This window comes from Oncorhynchus keta, chromosome 1 (assembly GCF_023373465.1).
Source record: "Oncorhynchus keta strain PuntledgeMale-10-30-2019 chromosome 1, Oket_V2, whole genome shotgun sequence".
NCBI classification, from domain to species: Eukaryota; Metazoa; Chordata; class Actinopteri; order Salmoniformes; family Salmonidae; genus Oncorhynchus; species Oncorhynchus keta.
This window is the reverse complement of record NC_068421.1, coordinates 47117460-47138679: the sequence shown is the minus strand read 5'-3', so window position 1 is coordinate 47138679 and position 21220 is coordinate 47117460. Positions and strand designations below refer to the sequence as shown.

The window sequence follows — 21220 nt, the reverse complement described above, 5'->3', positions numbered from 1 at the left end:
AATGCGGAAAATACACAGGAGTTCAGGGGATTTGCTTTAACAAAGTTAACTATTTTCACTGTAGTGTCCAAAACGTCTTTCAAGCTGTCAGACATTCCCTTGGCAGCAAGAGCCTCTTGGTGGATGCTGCCGTGTATCCAGGTGGCGTCGGGAGCAATTGCTTGCACGCGCATTACCACTCCACTATGTCTCCCTGTCATGGCGTTTGCGCCATCAGTACAGATACAAACACATCTTGACCACCAAAGTCCATTTGATGTCACAAAGCTGTACAGTACTTTAAAAATATCCTGCCTGTTGTCCTGGTTTCCAGTGGTTTGCAGAAGTTGATGTCCTCCTTAATAGCCCCCCAATAAATGCAACGGACATAAACCAGAAGCTGTGCCAGGCCCGCCAAGTCTGTTGACTCATCCAGCTGTAACGCATAGAATTCACTGGCTTGTATGCGAAGCAGTGATTGTTTCAAAACATCTCCTGCCATGTCACTGATGCGTGGTGATGAAGGCATTTGACCTTTCCCCCCAGCATTGTCCAACCCATATCCGCAAGCAGCAGAAAGAATTTAGTCCTCCACAATAGTATGGGTCTTGCCTGTCCTAGCCACTCGGGAACTCACCATATAAGATGCTTCTAGCCCGTTCTTATTAATGGTATCTGTTGTTTTTATACATGTCTTACTAGCTGAAAGTCGTCTTTAAAAAAAATTGGACTGTTTCGTTTCTAAATGTCTGCGCAAGAGTGAAGGTTTCCCGCAATAGAGTAACGGTTAATGTGATTGGATGTTAATTATTTGACTAGGCTACCTGTATGACTTTGTGTGACATTTTGTTGTTACAGTCTGAATTTAAAATGGATTCAATTGAGATTTTGTGTCACTGATCTACACATGTCAAAGTGGAATTTTGTTTGTTTGTAATATTTTTTGTAAGATATTTTGAGACCTTAAGGAGCATCAGGCCTACTGCTGGAATGTCTACCAATGGCATGTCCATCCTTTTGTTAAAAAACACACTGGTCACTCAAAACATTTCTAAAGTATAAATAGCCCACACCTTAGATGAGTCCACGCAAAAAGACTTATCTAATGATAAGTAAATAGTTTATAGGGACCTATATTAAACATTTTATGAATGGAGTAATGATAAATAAAATATTTACTAATCCATTATAAACAAATAAAATAGCTTCTTAGCAAGAGCAATTTCTCAAGCAAGAATTTTGCTAGCTAGGACTGTCTGGGAGTGGTCTGAGTAGGTAGAGGAAAACTGGCTGTTATCGATAGAGAGGTTTGGAAATCTATTTAATCTCTCTATTAAAACGAATTTAGGCCTGGTAATGTCACCAGGCAGGCCAAAATTCCATCCCACCAAAACAGGCTGAAATTTCAGGTGGTCTTTTCAAACAGCTCTTACAATAAAAGGTCATTATCATAATTGAACAATTTCACAGATTTATTCCAATCTCATAGTGTAATATAAACAGTATAAAACACGTCATTTTGTTATTCTCTGTGTGTGTGTGTGCTGTTGGTGAGCATGACATGTGAGGCATATGAATAAGCTTATTAAACAGCATTACACAGGTGCACCTTGTGCTGGGGACAGTAAAATGTGCAGTTTTGTCACAAAACAAAATGCAACAGATGTCTCAAGTTTTGAGGGAGCATAAAATTGGCTTGCTGACTGCAAGAACGTTAACCAGAGCTGTTCCCAGAGAATTTAATGTTAATTTATCTTCCAAAAGCTGCCTCCAACATCATATTGAAGAATTTTGCAGTGCATCCAACCGGCATCACAACTGCAGACCACGTGTAACCACGCCAGCCCAGGACATCCGGCTTCTACACCTGCAGGATCGTCTGAAACCAGCTGATAAAACTGTGGGTTTGCACAACCAAAGAATTTCTGCACAAACTGTCAGAAACCGTCTCAGAGAAAGTTATTTGCGTGCTTATCGTCCTCACCAGGGTCTTGACCTGACTGCAGTTCGGCGTTGCAACCAACTAAAGTGGGCAAATGCTCACTTTCGATGACCACTGGCACATTGTAGAAGTGTGCTCTTCAAGGATGCATCCCTGTTTCAACTGTACCAGGCTGATGGCATACAACTTGTATGGCGTTGTGTGGGCGAGCAGTTTGGTGATGTCAACGTTGTGAACAGAGTGCCCCATGGTGGTGGTGGGGTTATGGAATGGGCAGGCATAAGCTATGGACAATGAATACAATTCCATTTTATCGATGGCAATTTGAATGCACAGAGATACCGTGACGAGATCCTGAGGCCCATTGTCGTGCCATTCATCTTCCGGCATCACCTCATGTTTCAGCAAGACAATGCACAACCCCATGTCGCAAGGATCTGTACTCAATTTCTGGAAGCTGAACATTTCCCAGTTCTTCTTATTCGACCATGCTGGTCATTTATGAACATTTGAACATCTTGGTCATGTTCTGTTATAATCTCTACCCGGCACAGCCAGAAGAGGACTGGCCACCCCACATAGCCCGGTTCCTCTCTAGGTTTCTTCCTAGGTTTTGGCCTTTCTAGGGAGTTTTTCCTAGCCACCGTGCTTTTACACCTGCATTGTTTGCTGTTTGGGGTTTTAGGCTGGGTTTCTGTACAGCACTTTGAGATATCAGCTGATGTACGAAGGGCTATATAAATAAATTTGATTTGATTTGATTCCATGGCCTGCATACTCACCAGACATGTCAACCATTGAGCATGTTTCTGATGCTCTGGATCGACGAGTACGACAGTCTGTTCCAGTTCCCGTCAATATCCAGCAACTTCGCACAGCCATTTAAGAGGATTGGGACAACATTCCAGAGGACACAATCAACAGCCTGAACAACTCTATGTGAAGGAGATGTGTCACGCTGCATGAAGCAAATGGTGGTCTTACCAGATACTGAATGGTTTTCTGATCCACGCCCCTACCTTTTTTTAAGGTATCTGTGAACAATGCATATGTGTATTCACAGTCATGTGAAATCCATAGATTATGGCCTAATGAATTTATTTCAATTGACTGATTTCCTTATTATGAACTGTAACTCAGTAAAATCTTTGACATTTTTGCATGTTTTGTTTTATATTATTGTTCAGTGTATTTGGTTGTTTGTATTTATTGATTTTTTTAACCATTACTATTTGTTATTATAATTATTCTTGCATTTTTGTGTGAAAAGCTTGTGATGCTAAATGTTTTCATCTATCTGCCTAGGGACTACAGATTAAAACTAGCCAACTGGCTAAATCCATCACATTTACAGAAATGTTAATTAATAATATTGTCCCTGTTAAATAAATAAATGAGTCGTTTTATTTCAAATATTTCATCTAAACCATTTGTTGAACGTCACGTTGGTAGCCTAATGCGAATTAGAACTTCTGCACCTAGATGCCACTGCGTTTACGGAGTTGAGATCAGCACATCTATCGCCTTTGACCGCATCGCGCACCAACGCTCTCGCCAACAGCTGGAGATGGGTGAACGGCTTTCTTCAGTCACTGTTCGATGCGCAGCGGCAGAAGTGACGGAATAAGGAGCTGAAGCTTTTGTGTATATACAGGATATAGGCCTAGGCATATCACTTTAATTAAATATATTCAGGTAGGCTGTCGACGTAGATAATGTTGTGCGTTAGAGTATGTGGTCAACTTGAGGTCGTGTTCGTGCAAGGATACATTGGGAATTAAGGTTTTTAAACAAAGTATTGGCAGAATCCAAACCAAAAGAGATGGTAAGTTATGTGTGTCGACCCATAAATTAACTCATAGTGATAGATAGTCTAAACTGATATGTTACAGTATAGGCAAGCATATGTTGTATAGGTTACTGGACTGAACTGTTCGAAAATCATGACTCAATGTGTTTCCAGCCTGTAGGCCTTAGTCTTATTAGGCTACATGGACGATTCAATAGGCTATGTCACTTTTACCTATATAAATATAGCCTATATTTTATGAATGGCATCAAAATAAAAAATGCTGCTAAATTTGCAATGTTCTCTCTGCAGTATGGATTTATCAATACCTGTTTGAAGTCGCTGGTTGTTGACAAGTTTGGCGAGGAGACATGGATGAAGCTCAGGTAACAATGTTATTAATTAATACTAACATCATATTAGACAACGTGAATATCTCTTGATAATTGATTAATTGTAATAATATGTTGCGTAATTCCAGAAGGTGGCGTTAAAGGCTAGCTTTGAGCATGGCCCCTCAGCGTGGACCTATATGCTAGCTAATTGATGGATTCATTCACTGCTTTCTGTTTATTGGTCATCAATGGGATGTGTAACCTGCTGAAATGATCTCATCATCATAATTATATGCAGAGATGAGGCCGGGGTTCAAGATACATTCTTGACATATGAAGTGTACAAAGACGACATCACCATGCAACTGGTGGCTGCGGCCTGCAAGCTACTTGGTAGGCTAATTTATCATTATTTGATGAATAACCTGCCACATCATATCAATGTAGCTCTGGACAAGTAACGATCTGGAGCTAATATATATATATAATATAATATATATAGGTGTTATAAAAGCGTACATTTCCATGCCAATCACGGTTACTTCCAGATTATGAATTATAATTCAAATCATGGATTGAGAAAAAGCTACAAAAAAAATAGGAATCATTTTATAATAGTGAATTTCTTGCACTGCATGGCTTGATTTTAAATGAAATCGAAACTCTATTGCTGACAGGCAAAATACATGACTCAAGATGATGATACAAATACATATTATAAATATTACATGATAGAACAAAATGTGTTTTATGTGATGTTTAAGTAAAGGCGTACATGTTGGTATTAACCTATATATTCATTAGGCCTACTTCATTTTCTATTCGAAGATGTTAAACCAGAGGTGGTGTTGAGACAATTTGGGGAATACTTTTTTGACTTTTGTAAACGATCTGGATACGACCACATGTTACGGACTCTGGGAGGGAACCTGTTCGAGTTTATCGAGAATCTGGATGCACTGCACAGCTACCTCGCCCTTTCTTACAAGGTATAATGTGTGTGTGTGTGTGTGTGTATAGCCTACTCTATTGATATAGGTATATATGTGATAATCGATCTATAAATAGTGGACAATGGACACACGTCATATTTTGGACAGAAAAAAACTGTGTCAAATGATTTGGAAATATGCTTGCAGGAGATGAACGCGCCATCATTTCGAGCGGAGAGGAACGGTGACGGCACGATGTTTCTTCACTATTACTCCGACCGCCGAGGCCTATGCCAAATTGTACCCGGTAATTATGCTGAATGCTGATAGATTAAATTATTGACGTTAAGAACAAATGTGTTAAACAACTTAATACACTCAATATTGTGAGATTTTAGCGTGCGTAAAAGTAGTGGCTTTGTGCGTAAAAGTGAAACGACTGTTTCCCATTTCCACAGGTATCATTGAAGCTGTAGCAAAAGATTTCTTCAACAGCGAGATAACGATGGAAATCGTCAACCAAATAGAGGAACTAGAGAGGACAGGAAAGAAGGAGCATGTAGTATTCCTTGTCACTCAGAAACCAACATTTTCGAATGTAATGTGCAGTAACAAGCTCTCACAGACACCGCCATGTTTGCCAAGAGGCCCCAGGCGCAACGCAATGCACTGGAACCCAAACAAGGAGGTAAAATCTGGGTCAGGACAACAGATGACCCACAAATCATTGGCTTGCATCCTAAATGGCACCCTATTCTCTTGATAGTACACCACTTTTGACCAGGGCTCATAGGTAATAGGGTGATATTTGCGATGCATACATAGGCTACAGAAACAAGCAGATGCCATCTCTGAGGATCTCCAAAGAATTGTCCCAAAACTATCTCAATAACCCAACCCAACACAGCCAATTTTCTATATGGTTTAAAAGTGAACCTTTTTATGCAATTTAACCATAACACAAATTTCCTCCAATGTGTCCCTCCCCCCCATCTATCAGGACATACAGAAATCATTGCAGAGGAAACTCCAATCTCAGGGATTTTCCATGTGTCGGAACCACTGGGAGACTGTGAGGGGGTTGGTCCAGCTTGGGAAGGGTAAAGACCAAATATCTCATCATTCCTTTTCTAATGGATTGGCTCAGTCCACCTCAGATATCGATAAAGCCTGTCTATTCCATCTTGCTTGTCAATATATCTCTAATCTTGATATCCTTACTATCATTAATAGATGTTTACTTCAATCTTAGGCAAACTCTTGAGAGGATTTGAGCCAGTCTACCCGAAGAACCTTTGCATCGACCTGAAGACATTTTGCAATGCCTTTCCCTTCCATATAGTGTTCGACAAGGAGGTACAAAAGTATCATTATCTCCCAGATTCCCTCTTGGTATTGAGTACAGGCACTGTACATTTATATACCTGAAAAAAAAATGTGTTAGTAAATTTGTTTGGTTTTCTCAATTGAAAAAAAATGGACATTTGTTGAAACCAAATATATCATTCAGTGCCAACAGTTACAAACTTTTCCCCATTGGTTAAGCCGAATAGATGACATAAATACAAAACTAAATAGCTACACCACATTGTTTATGTTGTACCAAGTTGATTTTTCACTTTGGAGTTACCTATCCAAATTTCTTCAATTGGGTTACAAGCAATTAAATCAGTTTCCTGTTAATCAAGATATTAATTCCATTACATGAAATAATGACTCCAAATGCTTTCTTTCCATAAGAATTTCACATGAACTGGTTACCAATATTGTAACCAAATGGTGACCGTCTCATCAATTGAATCCTTTCCAGGCTCTTTAGAGTCACAGTACTTACAGAGATATCATAGAAAGAGAAATGTCAAAATTGTTCAACTTCATATTCATCATCTCCAGCACCACCCCAACATGTGAAAACGGCACGTTTTTATATTTTGTAGTAAAAAAAGACATAGGAATTTAAGTGTTCCAATAACGTCATTGGTGTGCATCATGGGATTTGAACCAATCATGAGGAGGCATTGCCTACTTATTGCCTGTTAATTGTCTACTAATTGGTTGATGATGTCATTGGAAACACTTACCTTCTTCTATCTTTTTTACTTCAAAACATAGAAATGTGCCATTTTCACATAGTTGATGTTGGGGTGTTGCTGGAGATGATGAATATGAAGTACATTTTTTTCCCCCTTTAAGATTCAGTGCTGGCAGTGAACATATAATCATTAAAAAAAACAACAACACATTACTTAGAATGACATTCACTCTCACAGGTGGCCAAAAATAACAAAATGAAAGCCACGCCCCCTGTAGGCCATGCTTACAAATCTTCTGATGGGTGCAATGTAGCGGTGGCAGCCTACCGCTATGTGGTGTTGAAAGCAATTTATAAGCTTTCATTCAATTAAAAACATCACATGATCTTTCAAATTCTTTATTTGATTCATCCAAATTGAATAGAATAGGTTGATTGAACCAAAGCTCAATTTTGGATCATGTCAATCAGAAAAAGCACTTCAGATGAACAACAGTGCCGTCCCACTTTTTACAGCGTGGTTTAGTAATGCCAGGTAATCACTGGGATGGTTTCCCGGACACAGATTAGGCCTAGTCTAAAAAGCATTCTCAATGAGGAATCTCAATTAGAAGTGCTTCTTAGTCCTTAGTCCTTAGGACTGGGCTTAAAATGTGTCCAGAAACGGGCCCTTTATGTAGATATGAATTGTAATCTTAATACCTGGAGTAAGGCTGCTGAAGTGCAATGCTTTTGACCAGAGCCCTATTGACCCTCGTTAAAAGTAGTGCACTGCAGTCAGTGTATAGGGAATAGGGTGACATTTGGGACCCAGTCTGAATCTCTGCTCTCTGGTCCAACCCCTGCAGCTGATGGTGAGACAGGCGGGGGTGAACGTCCAGAAGATCGTCCCCGGGCTGCAGACCATGAGCATTCACCTGGATCAGTACTTCAGTATCGTCCACCCCGAGGTCACCTTCACCATCTCCAGCATCAGGAAGTTCATCAACAGCCACTTTGTCCTGCAGACGCGACGGGACATGATGCCCGAGGCCTGGAGGGATAGACCCATGCTGGAGCTCAGAGGTGGAATGAATGAATGGATGAATGAACAGATGAAGTAATGAAAAACTGGATGGATGAATGCATGGATGGATAATAGAAGGAAGAAATACATGAATGATTATTTGTTATTGAGTCATGCCACTTATGCAACCTATCCCACCATAACCATTTAACAGAAACACACACATCCCCCCTCCATTTAATTTCACCTCTCTTTATGTCCACCCCTCACTCCCCTGTTCCCAGGTCAGATGTTGTGGATGGAGTCTCTGCAGTGCATGCTGTACCAGGCCTCCCCTTTGCTGCGGAGCCTCCACGAGCTGGAGGAGCGGAGCATGCACATCTCTGACATCGCCCCTCACGACGTCACGCGGGACCTCATCCTGCTCAACCAGCAGCGGCTGGCCGAGATGGAGCTCTCCAACCAGCTGGAGAGGAAGAAGGAGGAGCTCCGACACCTGTCCCAGCATCTGGAGGAGGAGAGGACCAAGACGGAGAACCTGCTGTACGCCATGCTGCCCAAACATGTGGCCAACCAGCTGAAGGAGGGGAAGAGAGTGGAAGCAGGTGAATGACACAGGGAGAGGAGAGATGGGGAGAGTAGAATAGAGGAGAGGAAAGATGCAGAGAAGCGAGTTGAGGAGAGAAGAGGAAAGGAGAGGGAATAAGTAGAGAGGAGATGTGGGGAGAGGATAGGAGAGTAGGGGAGAACATGTGAGGAAAGGAGAGAAGGGAAGAAAGTAGAGAAGATGAGAGTAAAAAAGATCATTGGTGAGAAAATAATTGGTGAGAGGATTGGTGGTGTGTGAAATGCCCTAGTAGGGCCAAACACTCCTTTGCCAAAACCTGTACACAGTAGCCTATGCCTCCCTTGCTCTGACACACAACAGACAGTACATTACATTTTACATTTAAGTCATTTAGCAGACGCTCTTATCCAGAGCGACTTACAAATTGGTGCATACACCTTATGACATCCAGTGGAACAGCCACTTTACTATAGTGCATCTAAATCTTTTTAGGGGGGTGAGAAGGATTACTTACCCTATCCTAGGTATTCCTTGAAGAGGTGGGGTTTCAGGTGTCTCCGGAAGGTGGTGATTGACTCCGCTGTCCTGGCGTCGTGAGGGAGTTTGTTCCACCATTGGGGGCCAGAGCAGCGAACAGTTTTGACTGGGCTGAGCGGGAACTGTACTTCCTCAGTGGTAGGGAGGCGAGCAGGCCAGAGGTGGATGAACGCAGTGCCCTTGTTTGGGTGTAGGGCCTGATCAGAGCCTGGAGGTACTGAGGTGCCGTTCCCCTCACAGCTCCGTAGGCAAGCACCATGGTCTTGTAGCGGATGCGAGCTTCAACTGGAAGCCAGTGGAGGGAGCGGAGGAGCGGGGTGACGTGAGAGAACTTGGGAAGGTTGAACACCAGACGGGCTGCGGCGTTCTGGATGAGTTGTAGGGGTTTAATGGCACAGGCAGGGAGCCCAGCCAACAGCGAGTTGCAGTAATCAAGACGGGAGATGACAAGTGCCTGGATTAGGACCTGCGCCGCTTCCTGTGTGAGGCAGGGTCGTACTCTGCGGATGTTGTAGAGCATGAACCTACAGGAACGGGACACCGCCTTGATGTTAGTTGAGAACGACAGGGTGTTGTCCAGGATCACGGCAAGGTTTTTAGCGCTCTGGGAGGAGGACACAATGGAGTTGTCAACCGTGATGGCGAGATCATGGAACGGGCAGTCCTTCCCCGGGAGGAAGAGCAGCTCCGTCTTGCCGAGGTTCAGCTTGAGGTGGTGATCCGTCATCCACACTGATATGTCTGCCAGACATGCAGAGATGCGATTCGCCACCTGGTCATCAGAAGGGGGAAAGGAGAAGATTAATTGTGTGTCGTCTGCATAGCAATGATAGGAGAGACCATGTGAGGTTATGACAGAGCCAAGTGACTTGGTGTATAGCGAGAATAAGAGAGGGCCTAGAACAGAGCCCTGGGGGACACCAGTGGTGAGAGCGCGTGGTGAGGAGACAGATTCTCGCCACGCCACCTGGTAGGAGCGACCTGTCAGGTAGGACGCAATCCAAGCGTGGGCCGCGCCGGAGATGCCCAACTCGGAGAGGGTGGAGAGGAGGATCTGATGGTTCACAGTATCGAAGGCAGCCGATAGGTCTAGAAGGATGAGAGCAGAGGAGAGAGAGTTAGCTTTAGCAGTGCGGAGCGCCTCCGTGATACAGAGAAGAGCAGTCTCAGTTGAATGACTAGTCTTGAAACCTGACTGATTTGGATCAAGAAGGTCATTCTGAGAGAGATAGCGGTAGAGCTGGCCAAGGACGGCACGCTCAAGAGTTTTGGAGAGAAAAGAGAGAAGGGATACTGGTCTGTAGTTGTTGACATCGGAGGGATCGAGTGTAGGTTTTTTCAGAAGGGGTGCAACTCTCGCTCTCTTGAAGACGGAAGGGACGTAGCCAGCGGTCAGGGATGAGTTGATGAGCGAGGTGAGGTTTATTTATTTTATTTTTTATTTCACCTTTATTTAACCAGGTAGGCTAGTTGAGAACAAGTTCTCATTTGCAACTGCGACCTGGCCAAGATAAAGCATAGCAGTGTGAACAGACAACACAGAGTTACACATGGAGTAAACAATTAGCAAGTCAATAACACAGTAGAAAAAAATGGGCAGTCTATATTACAATGTGTGCAAAAGGCATGAGGAGGTAGGCGAATAATACAATTTTGCAGATTAACACTGGAGTGATAAATGATCAGATGGGCATGTACAGGTAGAGATATTGGTGTGCAAAAGAGCAGAAAAGTAAATAAATAAAAACAGTATAAAAACAGTATGGGAATGAGGTAGGTGAAAAAGGGTGAGCTATTTACCTATAGACTATGTACAGCTGCAGCGATCGGTTAGCTGCTCGGATAGCTGATGTTTGAAGTTGGTGAGGGAGATAAAAGTCTCCAACTTCAGCGATTTTTGCAATTCGTTCCAGTCACAGGCAGCAGAGTACTGGAACGAAAGGCGGCCAAATGAGGTGTTGGCTTTAGGGATGATCAGTGAGATACACCTGCTGGAGCGCGTGCTACGGATGGGTGTTGCCATCGTGACCAGTGAACTGAGATAAGGCGGAGCTTTACCTAGCATGGACTTGTAAATGACCTGGAGCCAGTGGGTCTGGCGACGAATATGTAGTGAGGGCCAGCCGACTAGAGCATACAAGTCGCAGTGGTGGGTGGTATAAGGTGCTTTAGTGACAAAACGGATGGCAAGGGAGGTAAGGGAGAAGGTCTCCGGAAATGGTCTGGAGAAGAGAGGAGGGGATAGGGTCAAGCGGGCAGGTTGTTGGGCGGCCGGCCGTCACAAGACGCGAGATTTCATCTGGAGAGAGAGGGGAGAAAGAGGTCAGAGCACAGGGTAGGGCAGTGTGAGCAGAACCAGCGGTGCCGTTTGACTTAGCAAACGAGGATCGGATGTCGTCGACCTTCTTTTCAAAATGGTTGACGAAGTCATCTGCAGAGAGGGAGGAGGGGGGGGGGTGATTCAGGAGGGAGGAGAAGGTGGCAAATTATTGCCTGCCTTGTGAGTAGGGGGGGAAGGTGAGAGGGTGAGGTCAAAAGAGGAGAGGAGTGGAAAGAAGGAGGCAGAGAGGAATGAGTCAAAGGTAGACGTGGGGAGGTTAAAGTCGCCCAGAACTGTGAGAGGTGAGCCGTCCTCAGGAAAGGAGCTTATCAAGGCATCAAGCTCATTGATGAACTCTCCAAGGGAACCTGGAGGGCGATAAATGATAAGGATGTTAAGCTTGAAAGGGCTGGTAACTGTGACAGCATGGAATTCAAAGGAGGCGATAGACAGATGGGTAAGGGGAGAAAGAGAGAAAGACCACTTGGGAGAGATGAGGATCCCGGTGCCACCACCCCGCTGACCAGAAGCTCTCGGGGTGTGCGAGAACACGTGGGCGGACGAGGAGAGAGCAGTAGGAGTAGCAGTGTTATCTGTGGTGATCCATGTTTCCGTCAGTGCCAAGAAGTCGAGGGACTGGAGGGAGGCATAGGCTGAGATGAACTCTGCCTTGTTGGCCGCAGATCGGCAGTTCCAGAGGCTACCGGAGACCTGGAACTCCACGTGGGTCGTACGCGCTGGGACCACCAGATTAGGGTGGCCGCGGCCACGCGGTGTGGAGCGTTTGTATGGTCTGTGCAGAGAGGAGAGAACAGGGATAGACAGACACATAGTTGACAGGCTACAGAAGAGGCTACGCTAATGCAAGGAGATTGGAATGACAAGTGGACTACACGTCTCGAATGTTCAGAAAGTTAAGCTTACGTAGCAAGAATCTTATTGACTAAAATGATTAAAATGATACAGTACTGCTGAAGTAGGCTAGCTGGCAGTAGCTGCGTTGTTGACACTACACTAATCAAGTCGTTCCGTTGAGTGTAATAGTTTCTACAGTGCTACTATTCGGGGGCTAGCTGGCTAGCTAGCAGTGTTGTTTACGTTACGTTGCGTTAAAAGAACGACAATAGCTGGCTAGCTAACCTAGAAAATCGCTCTAGACTACACAATTATCTTTGAAACAAAGACGGCTATGTAGCTAGCTATGTAGCTAGCTACGATCAAACAAATCAAACCGTTGTACTGTAATGAAATGAAATGAAAATGTGGTACTACCTGTGACTGCGACCGGGTTGTTGAATTCGATTCAGTAGACGTTGGCTAGCTGTTAGCTGTTAGCTGTTGGCTAGCTAGCAGAGTCTCCTACGTTAAGGACGACAAATAGCTGGCTAGCGAACCTCGGTAAATTAAGATAATCACTCCAAGACTACACACTCTAAACTACACAATTATCTTGGAAACAAAGACAGCTATGTAGCTAGCTAACACTAAACTAATCAAGTCGTTCAGTTGAGTGAATAGCACTACAGTGATGCTAAACTGTGGGCGTTTGCTAGCGTATGCTAGCTGCTGGGCGAATAGCAGTGAAGGCTACGTTAGGGCAACGAAATACGATAATTATGCAATTATCTCTGATACAAGGACGGCTATGTAGCTAGCTAAGAAGAAATTGCTAAGATCAGTAGAGATGTACAGAGTGGAATTGGGGGGATTTTTGAAGGATATTTCCATGCCTTGCTGCAGTGTATCACATATTTAATGAATGCATGAATTACAGATTGAAACAGCACCACGACACAGCCAGCGGCTCCCAGACACATCTGTCTTTGAAGCACAGTACACAGACAGACAGACAAACAAACATAGGCGCAGACCGACGGACACAGACAGCTAGAAAGACAGACAGACAGACATACAGAGATGAAAACAGACAGAGATGCAAACAGACAAACTCATGCATGAACAGTACACACACATGGGCACACACAAAATGTATTGATATGAAGCAACAGGTCAGCTACATGTGGATAAGTATTAAGCAGAATAACTAGTTTTCACTATTGTTCTCGACATTGTAAAAGGACTGAAACAGTGGTATATTAATGGAAATGGCCATATGGTCGGTGGTGGTTGTGGTTATGTTTGCTCTAAAGGAGAGTTCAAGGAGTGCACCATCCTCTTCAGTGATGTGGTCACCTTCACCAACATCTGCTCGGAGTGTGAGCCCATCCAGATCGTCAACATGCTTAACTCCATGTACCTCAAGTTCGACCGGCTCACCACAGTACACACAGTTTACAAGGTAACAAAATATTATATTTGTCAGGTAGGCTAAACATTTATCATTCATAATTGAAACATCTTGTGAATTATTCTACATATCCATCTATTCATTCATTTAGACCAGGCAGCCTGGAATAGCCATTCCAGTACTTAACTCATCGATATCAATCTGCCTGTGGTTGTGTCTGCATCAGGTGGAGACCATAGGTGATGCCTACATGGTGGTAGGTGGCGTGCCCATCCCAGTGTCCAGCCATGCTGAGAGGGTGGCCAACTTCGCCCTGGGCATGGTCATAGCAGCTAGGGAGGTCATCAACCCCATCACAGGGGGGGCTATCCAGGTGAGACCCACAGATGGCTGGTGTGTTTGAATGCTGGATAGATTTTTCACAATATTTTTGTAACATCTCTGTTCTATTGATCCAAATCCAAAGGGTTGTAATTTCCCTGCCCTTGTCTTTCTTTTTGAGCTGATCATTCTCAGTTCTCCTGCTAGTTTATTATCACAATACAATACCTTTCTCTGTGTCTGAGGCTGGTCTAGTGGGCAACGCAGCCGCCAGCAGCACATAAAGGTCAACCCCCATTGTGGATAAGAATCCTTCCACTAGTCAATGCTCATTTCCACCTATTTCTGTCTCAATAAAGTAAAAATATCCCACAAAATATATGTAAAAAACAAACAATACCTCTCTGCTGTAGATCCGGGTGGGTGTACACAGCGGGCCAGTTCTAGCTGGTGTGGTGGGGGAGAAGATGCCTCGGTACTGCCTGTTCGGAGACACAGTAAACACGGCGTCTCGCATGGAGAGCCACGGCCTCCCCAACAAGATCCACCTCAGCCCCAGTGTTTACCTGTAAGACCTCAGCTCATGTCACATGACTGAACTGCAGGAAATTAAATCAATCAAGCAATCGATCAAGAAAGCAAGCCAGCAATTTATTTAGAAAGCCCTTTTTACATCAAATGTTGTCAAAAGTGCTTGATGATTGGTTGGATGATGGACTGATTTATTGATTTATTAATTGAGTGCTTGGTTGGTTGAGCCCATAGGGCTCTGTTCAAAAGTAGTGCACTATATAAGGGAAAGGGTTCCATTTGGGAAGCAGGCTTTGTTTTTATGTGTCTTCCTCCTCCAGGGTTCTGAAAGACAAGGGCTTCATGATCCAGGAGCGAGGGGAGATCGATGTGAAGGGGAAGGGCAGGATGTCCACCTACTTCTTGGAAGGGAACCTGACCGCCACGGAGCACGAGATCATGGGCCGTTCAGTTAAGGAGGCCGACTCGGGCCGTGCGTCTGTACAGTCGGCACGGGACTGCAACACAGAGGCAGCCCTGTACAGACCGGGTAAACAAGGTTCTCCTGTCTGTCTGCCTCTCAACTACTCAACTACTAAAAATACACACCTTTATAAATATATAGTACACCTGAGAAAATGTCTTAGATGTGTGTCTAACCATGTTGCACCTTATTTGTGTGTCTAATTTGAGGTAGCTCAGCCTCAGTATGCCATTATCTCAACAGGTTTTCTGTTCCCCGATATTTATGGCGCATTTAGTCATAATCACCACAGAGAAAAACACTAACCCCATTCTAGCTTCCCTTTCATGGCTGTGGAATATTGTTAATGCCTCACTCTAAAGCTAGACCTCTTTGTTGTAATCTATGATCCCACAGCCATCCAGAGGGTGCAGAGTGAGGACAGGAATCCTGTAGTGCCCATGGAGTATGGAGACAGCCTGGCCGACCCGCCGCCCTCAGTCCAGCTCACTGAACCCCAGCCACAAGTCAGAGCCAAGAGCCTCAAAGGTGCCTCCTCCTCTTTCTTTTATTCGATAATTCGTTCTCTTTCTTTTTATTGAATTATATTCTTTAATATGTACATTTTATTTAAGTATTATATTCGTAGTATCTTGTATTCTTTATCTTATTCTAAGATGATCTTTAAGTCACAGGTAAAAGACTGCTCCTACATTTCTTTTACATTTCTCCTATTCGTTACCTCCATTGCCTTCCACTCTACCTGCAGTGGTGACACACGGGAGGTGTGTGTGTTTCACAGGAAAACCTCGGGACTCAGAGAGCTACAGCAGTCTCCACAGTGACAACAAGTCAGTGGAGGGAGGTCTCCCCAAACCAGACCACCAGCTGACCAGAGCAACCTTGTCCCAGAGTCCCACTCCCATAGAGGCTGAGGCTCCTCATTCCACCAAACACATCCGGACCAGTTTCTGTGTGGTCCTCTGAGCTGTTGTAGTACTATCCAGACTAGTCACTGTAGCCCCGTTTATCCCTGTTGCTAACACATATGTCCTTGATCCTGATCTTGTCATCATTCTGATTGTGGCCACATTTTAGCCGTTGCTATGAAATATTAAAATGTGTCTCTTATCCTTGTGACCAGATTTCCTGGTACCTCCAAGTATGCAATACAATAATTTTAGGCACATATTGATAAGTCAATGGTGCCAACTATCAATGATTTTAGAGGGAGGGATAATGATGATTTAACAAGTTTTACTGTCCAGATCCGCCTAAGATATTCAGACACAATGCTTCCCTAACTACCTCCAGAGGTTGTCAGGAACATGAGATCACAATACATATTCTAATCGTCTACACCTGTCTAAAAAGGTGGACACAATTTGAATGTGAACAAGATCAGGCAAAGGACGCATGTTAGCACCAGGTATAAACTGAGCTTAAGTGACCCACCCACAACTGCTGGAATATAGGACATTCAATTAAATTGGACTATCTCTGCTGATGAGCCTATACTCTGAGACTACAGTGTTTTATGAATATTGAAATTACAGTGTCTATGGTCATCTTGATAATGTTTCATTTTATGTGATCTCTCCCCCAGAGCCCTGCTATCTATGTGATATATAGAAGTCAACTGTAACCAGACTTGTACCTCTGGTCCAGGGCACTATGAACCAAGATGGCGGAGCAGTAAGACGTGTTTGTTTCCTTCCCATGTTTTTTTTTGTTTTTTTTTGTTTTATACATTTCATTATATTTCAATCTCTTTTTTCCATTTTCAAATTAAATATACCTTCTTGCAACCCGCCTCACCCAATGTGGTACGGATCTGCTACTTTTTAGACCTTATAACTGGAACCTCCATCATCCCGACTAGCGTCTCTGGACGGTTCTGACTTGTCTGGCTAGACACCTAGGTATTTATCATCATTATTATATTATATTGTCCACATATTCACATTTATAGTTGTCCACATATTCACATACTCTCCTTCCAGACTCACATTAAGCATCTCCAATCCAAAGTTAAATCTAGAATTGGATTTCTATTTCGCAACAAAGCCTTCTTCACTCATGCTGCCAAACATACCCTCGTAAAACTGACCATCCTCCCGATCCTTGACTTCGGCAATGTCATTTACAAAATAGCCTCCAACACTCTACTCAGCAAATTGGAAGCAGTCTATCACAGTGCCATCCGTTTTGTCACCAAAGCCCCATATACTACCCACCACTGCTACCTGTATGCTCTCGTTGGCTGGTCCTCGCTACATATTCGTGGCCAAACCCAATGGCTCCAGGTCATCTATAAGTCTTTGCTATGTAAAGTGCTGCCTTATCTCAGCTCACTGGTCACCATAGCAACAACCACCCGTAGCATGTGCTCCAGCAGGTATATTTCACTGGTCATCCCCAAAGCCAACACCTACTTTGGCCGCCTTTCCTTCCATTTCTCTGCTGCCAATGACTGGAACGAATTGCAAAAATCACTGAAGTTGTAGACATATCACCCTCGCTAACTTTAAGCGTCAGCTGTCAAAGCAGTTTACCAATCGCTGCAGCTGCTCACAGCCCATCTGTAAATAGCCCATCCAACCAACTACCTACCTCATCCCCATATTTGTTTATGTTTTTCTGATCTTTTGCACACCAGTATTTCTACTTGCACATCCTCATCTGCACATATATCACTCCAGTGTAAATTGCTAAATTGTAATGACTTTGCCACTATTGGCCTATTTATTGCCTTACCTCCTTACTTCATTTGCACACACTGTATACAGATTTTTCTATTGTGTTCTTGACTGTACTCTTGTTTATCCCACGTGTAACTCTGTGTTGTTGTTTGTGTCACATTGCTTTGCTTTATCTTGGCCAGGTCACAGTTGTAAATGAGAACTTGTTCTCAACTGGCCTACCTGGTTAAATAAAGGTGAAATAAAAAATGTTAATAAAAAAAAATAGTGTGCATAGGTAACTCGTTGTCATTGTGTGATGGGACCAGAGCTACCAGACTGCAGGGTGAACGACCTGTGTTCAAATAATATTTAAGGCATTTCAATTACTTTCAAAGACATTTCAAAGTAAGGCTTTATTAATTTATTTTACTTTTAAATACAAGTAGTTGAATATTGGAATTCATATGGAAATACTTGAAAAATATTCAAATACACAAATATTCAAATCATTGCATTTGAACCCAGGACTGTTTAGTCCCTTAGACCGCTGCGCCACTCGGGAGCCCCTATTTCTAGGAAGTTATTTGAAAATACTTTCAAATACTTCAATTAGAAGTAGCTGATTTGGCCAAAAAATGCAATACTATAAGGGTGGCAAAGGGTGGCTACTTTGAAGAATCTAAAATCTATTTTGATTTGTTTAACACTTTTTGGGTTACTACATGATTCCATATGTGTAATTTCATAGTTTGATGTCTTCACTATTATTATACCGTGTAGAAAATAGTAAAAATAAAGAAAACCTTTGAATGAGTAGGTGTGTCCAAACTTTTGACTCGTACTGTATATATGAGTAATAGACATACTAAGGTTGTCCATTTACATACATATAATTTTTATTTCCTGATAAGGTATTTGACAGTCCTGTGCCAATATTATATTGTCTATGAAGTTTTAATGAGTTAAAAAATAAATGTAGCCTCCTATTATTGTTTTTTTTAAATGGTTGAAGACTATTTTTAAGCATAAAATATTAAAATACCCAAGCAATAAGATATAATTTTATATTATGAAAAAGTCAATCGTGTGTGTAAATATTATATCTAGAAAAAGAATGAACAAACCTTAACATTTATAATAAGACTGAAATATTTAATAAAGACAACATTATATTTAAAGTAAGACAAAATAATTAAGTACTTATTGACTATTTACAAATGATATACTGTATGATATAGGCCTACTTTTCCTTTCAGCAGAACCAAAGCAGATAAAATAACTTGCGCTGGGAATTAATTTACTTCATTTACTGTACATGAATACCAAGGTAAAGAAGGGACAATATTAATTTTGAGAGACTAAAATAAAATCTGTAATAAGGAACACCCTGGTTCTAATGAATTAGTGTTCTCTCTGTCTTGACCCAATGCAAAATATTGATATTCCAATTGATTTTTTTTCTCATAGCCACCCTACATTACATAGTTAAGAAAGACAAGTGATGACCCTGAAATTCACCAAGAGGCTGCATGCCCATTGCTCTGGGAAAAAAAAGAGACTATACTGTCACTACGATCGTCACCTGCAGCGTTCTCAAGGTTCCGATTGACACGATGGGCTGCAGGCCCGGACATCTGATCCGTGGAGGGAGTGTTGTGATGGTGTTTCAACAGAGGGAGGGCTGGCGGCTCATCACTGACGACCGGGCGTTTGATCACCTCGGCCGTATGGAAACAACACCTGAAACCGGAGACTCCGTGTGTGGAGTTCAGGTCAGGTGTGATAAAATCAATCTTCTGGCTGACCTAAAAAAACTATGTAGCTGACACTCTGCCCTAGATACTGTTTGTGTGACAGGCCCATTTATGTAGGCCTAACTCCCTGCTCTTCACATATTTATGGGCTATAGATTAAATATTGTCCCGCCACCTGTCGCCATCCATCTTCACTTTACGAATCCGTCTCCGCAATCGCATCCAGATCTGTCAGATGGTTGGCCAGAACTGGTCGGTTGGTGTAGATGTTATCCACGGGCAGAAGAAATGTGACCGTCTTTACTTTGGTCCTGCAAAATAAGAGGGAATTAATAGCAACCTAAGCGATATTCTACATGTAGTTTTAAATTTGGTTATCTAAAAGTTCTGGTTAGGTTGGATAAGAAGGCCCACTGGGCCACTCACCTGTTTTTGTGCACATATTCTTGGAGAAATAACCTGTTGGTTAACTTATTTGCAGTGGTGCTGAACTCGTCTCGCGTGGAATTCCCGAAGACGGATGGGGCCCTTCCGTGGACTTCCTCGTGAAGTCGACCCCAACTTGAGTTACTTCCTTTCGCAACATCTCTATTCTTCGACACTCTATCTTCGCTCTCACTCTTCCTGATCACACTTGGCATGTTGGAGGCGATTGAGTATCTCCGGACAGTCATTACAATGTTCTCTGTGAAATCAATAAACCAAATTGATCAGATTATTTTGTTCAAACTAGGCCTATCTTTAAATAGCCCAATTTCAAACAATGTTGATATATTACAATTGTTTGCGTTACCTTGCTGCTAAAAACGAAAAAATGCCGTTACAACATAATAGCTTAATAGTGCGACTTTACCCTTGTATTGCCGCTCGAGTGCGGGCGCGGACGCATTTCGTCTCAGGTTCATGTGGGATGGGTTGTCGTCAGCCCCGGTCCTGGGCTGTCCTGCCGGTGAATAGGGATTCGGTTCCCCTTGCTCAGTCCCAATCGTCGGCTGACTGATTTCCCCCCTAAGCACACTGTTCTCGGTCTCGAGCTTCTTGATTTCGTTGCGCATCTCCATGATCACCTGTGCGAGGCTCCGGCTGCTCTCCATGGTGCTGGAATTCCGCTGCCAGAACCACGGCTTCCCATACAACCGCGACTCGTGCAAGAGGAGCTCGCTTTGCTGCGGTTTTAACATGCTGCCTGTACTAGCTCTCTGCCAGTCTCTGTCTGAGTCTCTCAATCTCAATCTAGATCTTGTGCAAAGACGATTATGTCGCCTTTCACCACTTATACAGCCGAAAGGGCTCGGGTGATCAGCCATCAGCAATGTTTTATTAATTGGCGCGGGGTGTCATGTTTCAGGAAAGCATGCTGCGGAATGAACAATGGACAAGGAGGTGAAATTCTTGGTCCGAATATTTCAGCAAAGCAGGTAAACTATAATAACCTGTTGTCTTGAATTAAAAGGAAGGCTAGACCATTGTGTGAATATGATCATGAGGCAGATTACAATTGTACCCTGGGGCATATGATGTGTATCTCCTTCCCACCACCCACAACACCTATAATATTCATTACTAATAGTCAACAAATATAAACTATTAATATAGGGTGGAAAAACAACCTGCAGACGCGTTATAGTTGCTGTCTTTTATTTAATGAAACGCCTCAATAAAAAGGTGTCATAAATGGACGAGAAGGTTCTATTAGGCTACTATAGGTTTTGATGGGTTTAGGTCGGATGACATCAGGTTCATTTATCTGTTACCAGAGAGACTGCAGCCACCAGAACCAAACGAAACAGTACACGTTTA

At 43.1% G+C, this 21220-nt stretch overlaps 2 protein-coding genes across 2 annotated transcripts; one reads left to right on the top strand and one right to left on the bottom strand.

Moving 5' to 3' along the window:
- Window positions 1-4346: 4346 nt before the first annotated feature.
- On the top strand, window positions 4347-17887 carry LOC118395410 (guanylate cyclase soluble subunit beta-2-like). The gene is made up of 14 exons (XM_035789211.2): window positions 4347-4438; window positions 4874-5034; window positions 5185-5284; window positions 5436-5665; window positions 5978-6077; window positions 6230-6333; window positions 7858-8074; window positions 8300-8620; window positions 13591-13739; window positions 13915-14061; window positions 14423-14577; window positions 14861-15069; window positions 15400-15531; window positions 15752-17887. The coding sequence occupies exons 1-14, from the start codon at window positions 4405-4407 to the stop codon at window positions 15967-15969; spliced, it is 2277 nt and encodes a 758-aa protein (XP_035645104.2). The 5' UTR covers window positions 4347-4404; the 3' UTR covers window positions 15970-17887.
- An 875-nt stretch (window positions 17888-18762) lies between these two features.
- On the bottom strand, window positions 18763-20620 carry LOC127932049 (uncharacterized). The gene is made up of 3 exons (XM_052526302.1): window positions 20274-20620; window positions 19847-20105; window positions 18763-19731 (listed from the first exon to the last, which is right to left on the bottom strand). The coding sequence occupies exons 1-3, from the start codon at window positions 20599-20601 to the stop codon at window positions 19617-19619; spliced, it is 702 nt and encodes a 233-aa protein (XP_052382262.1). The 5' UTR covers window positions 20602-20620; the 3' UTR covers window positions 18763-19616.
- Between the last annotated feature and the right edge of the window lie 600 nt (window positions 20621-21220).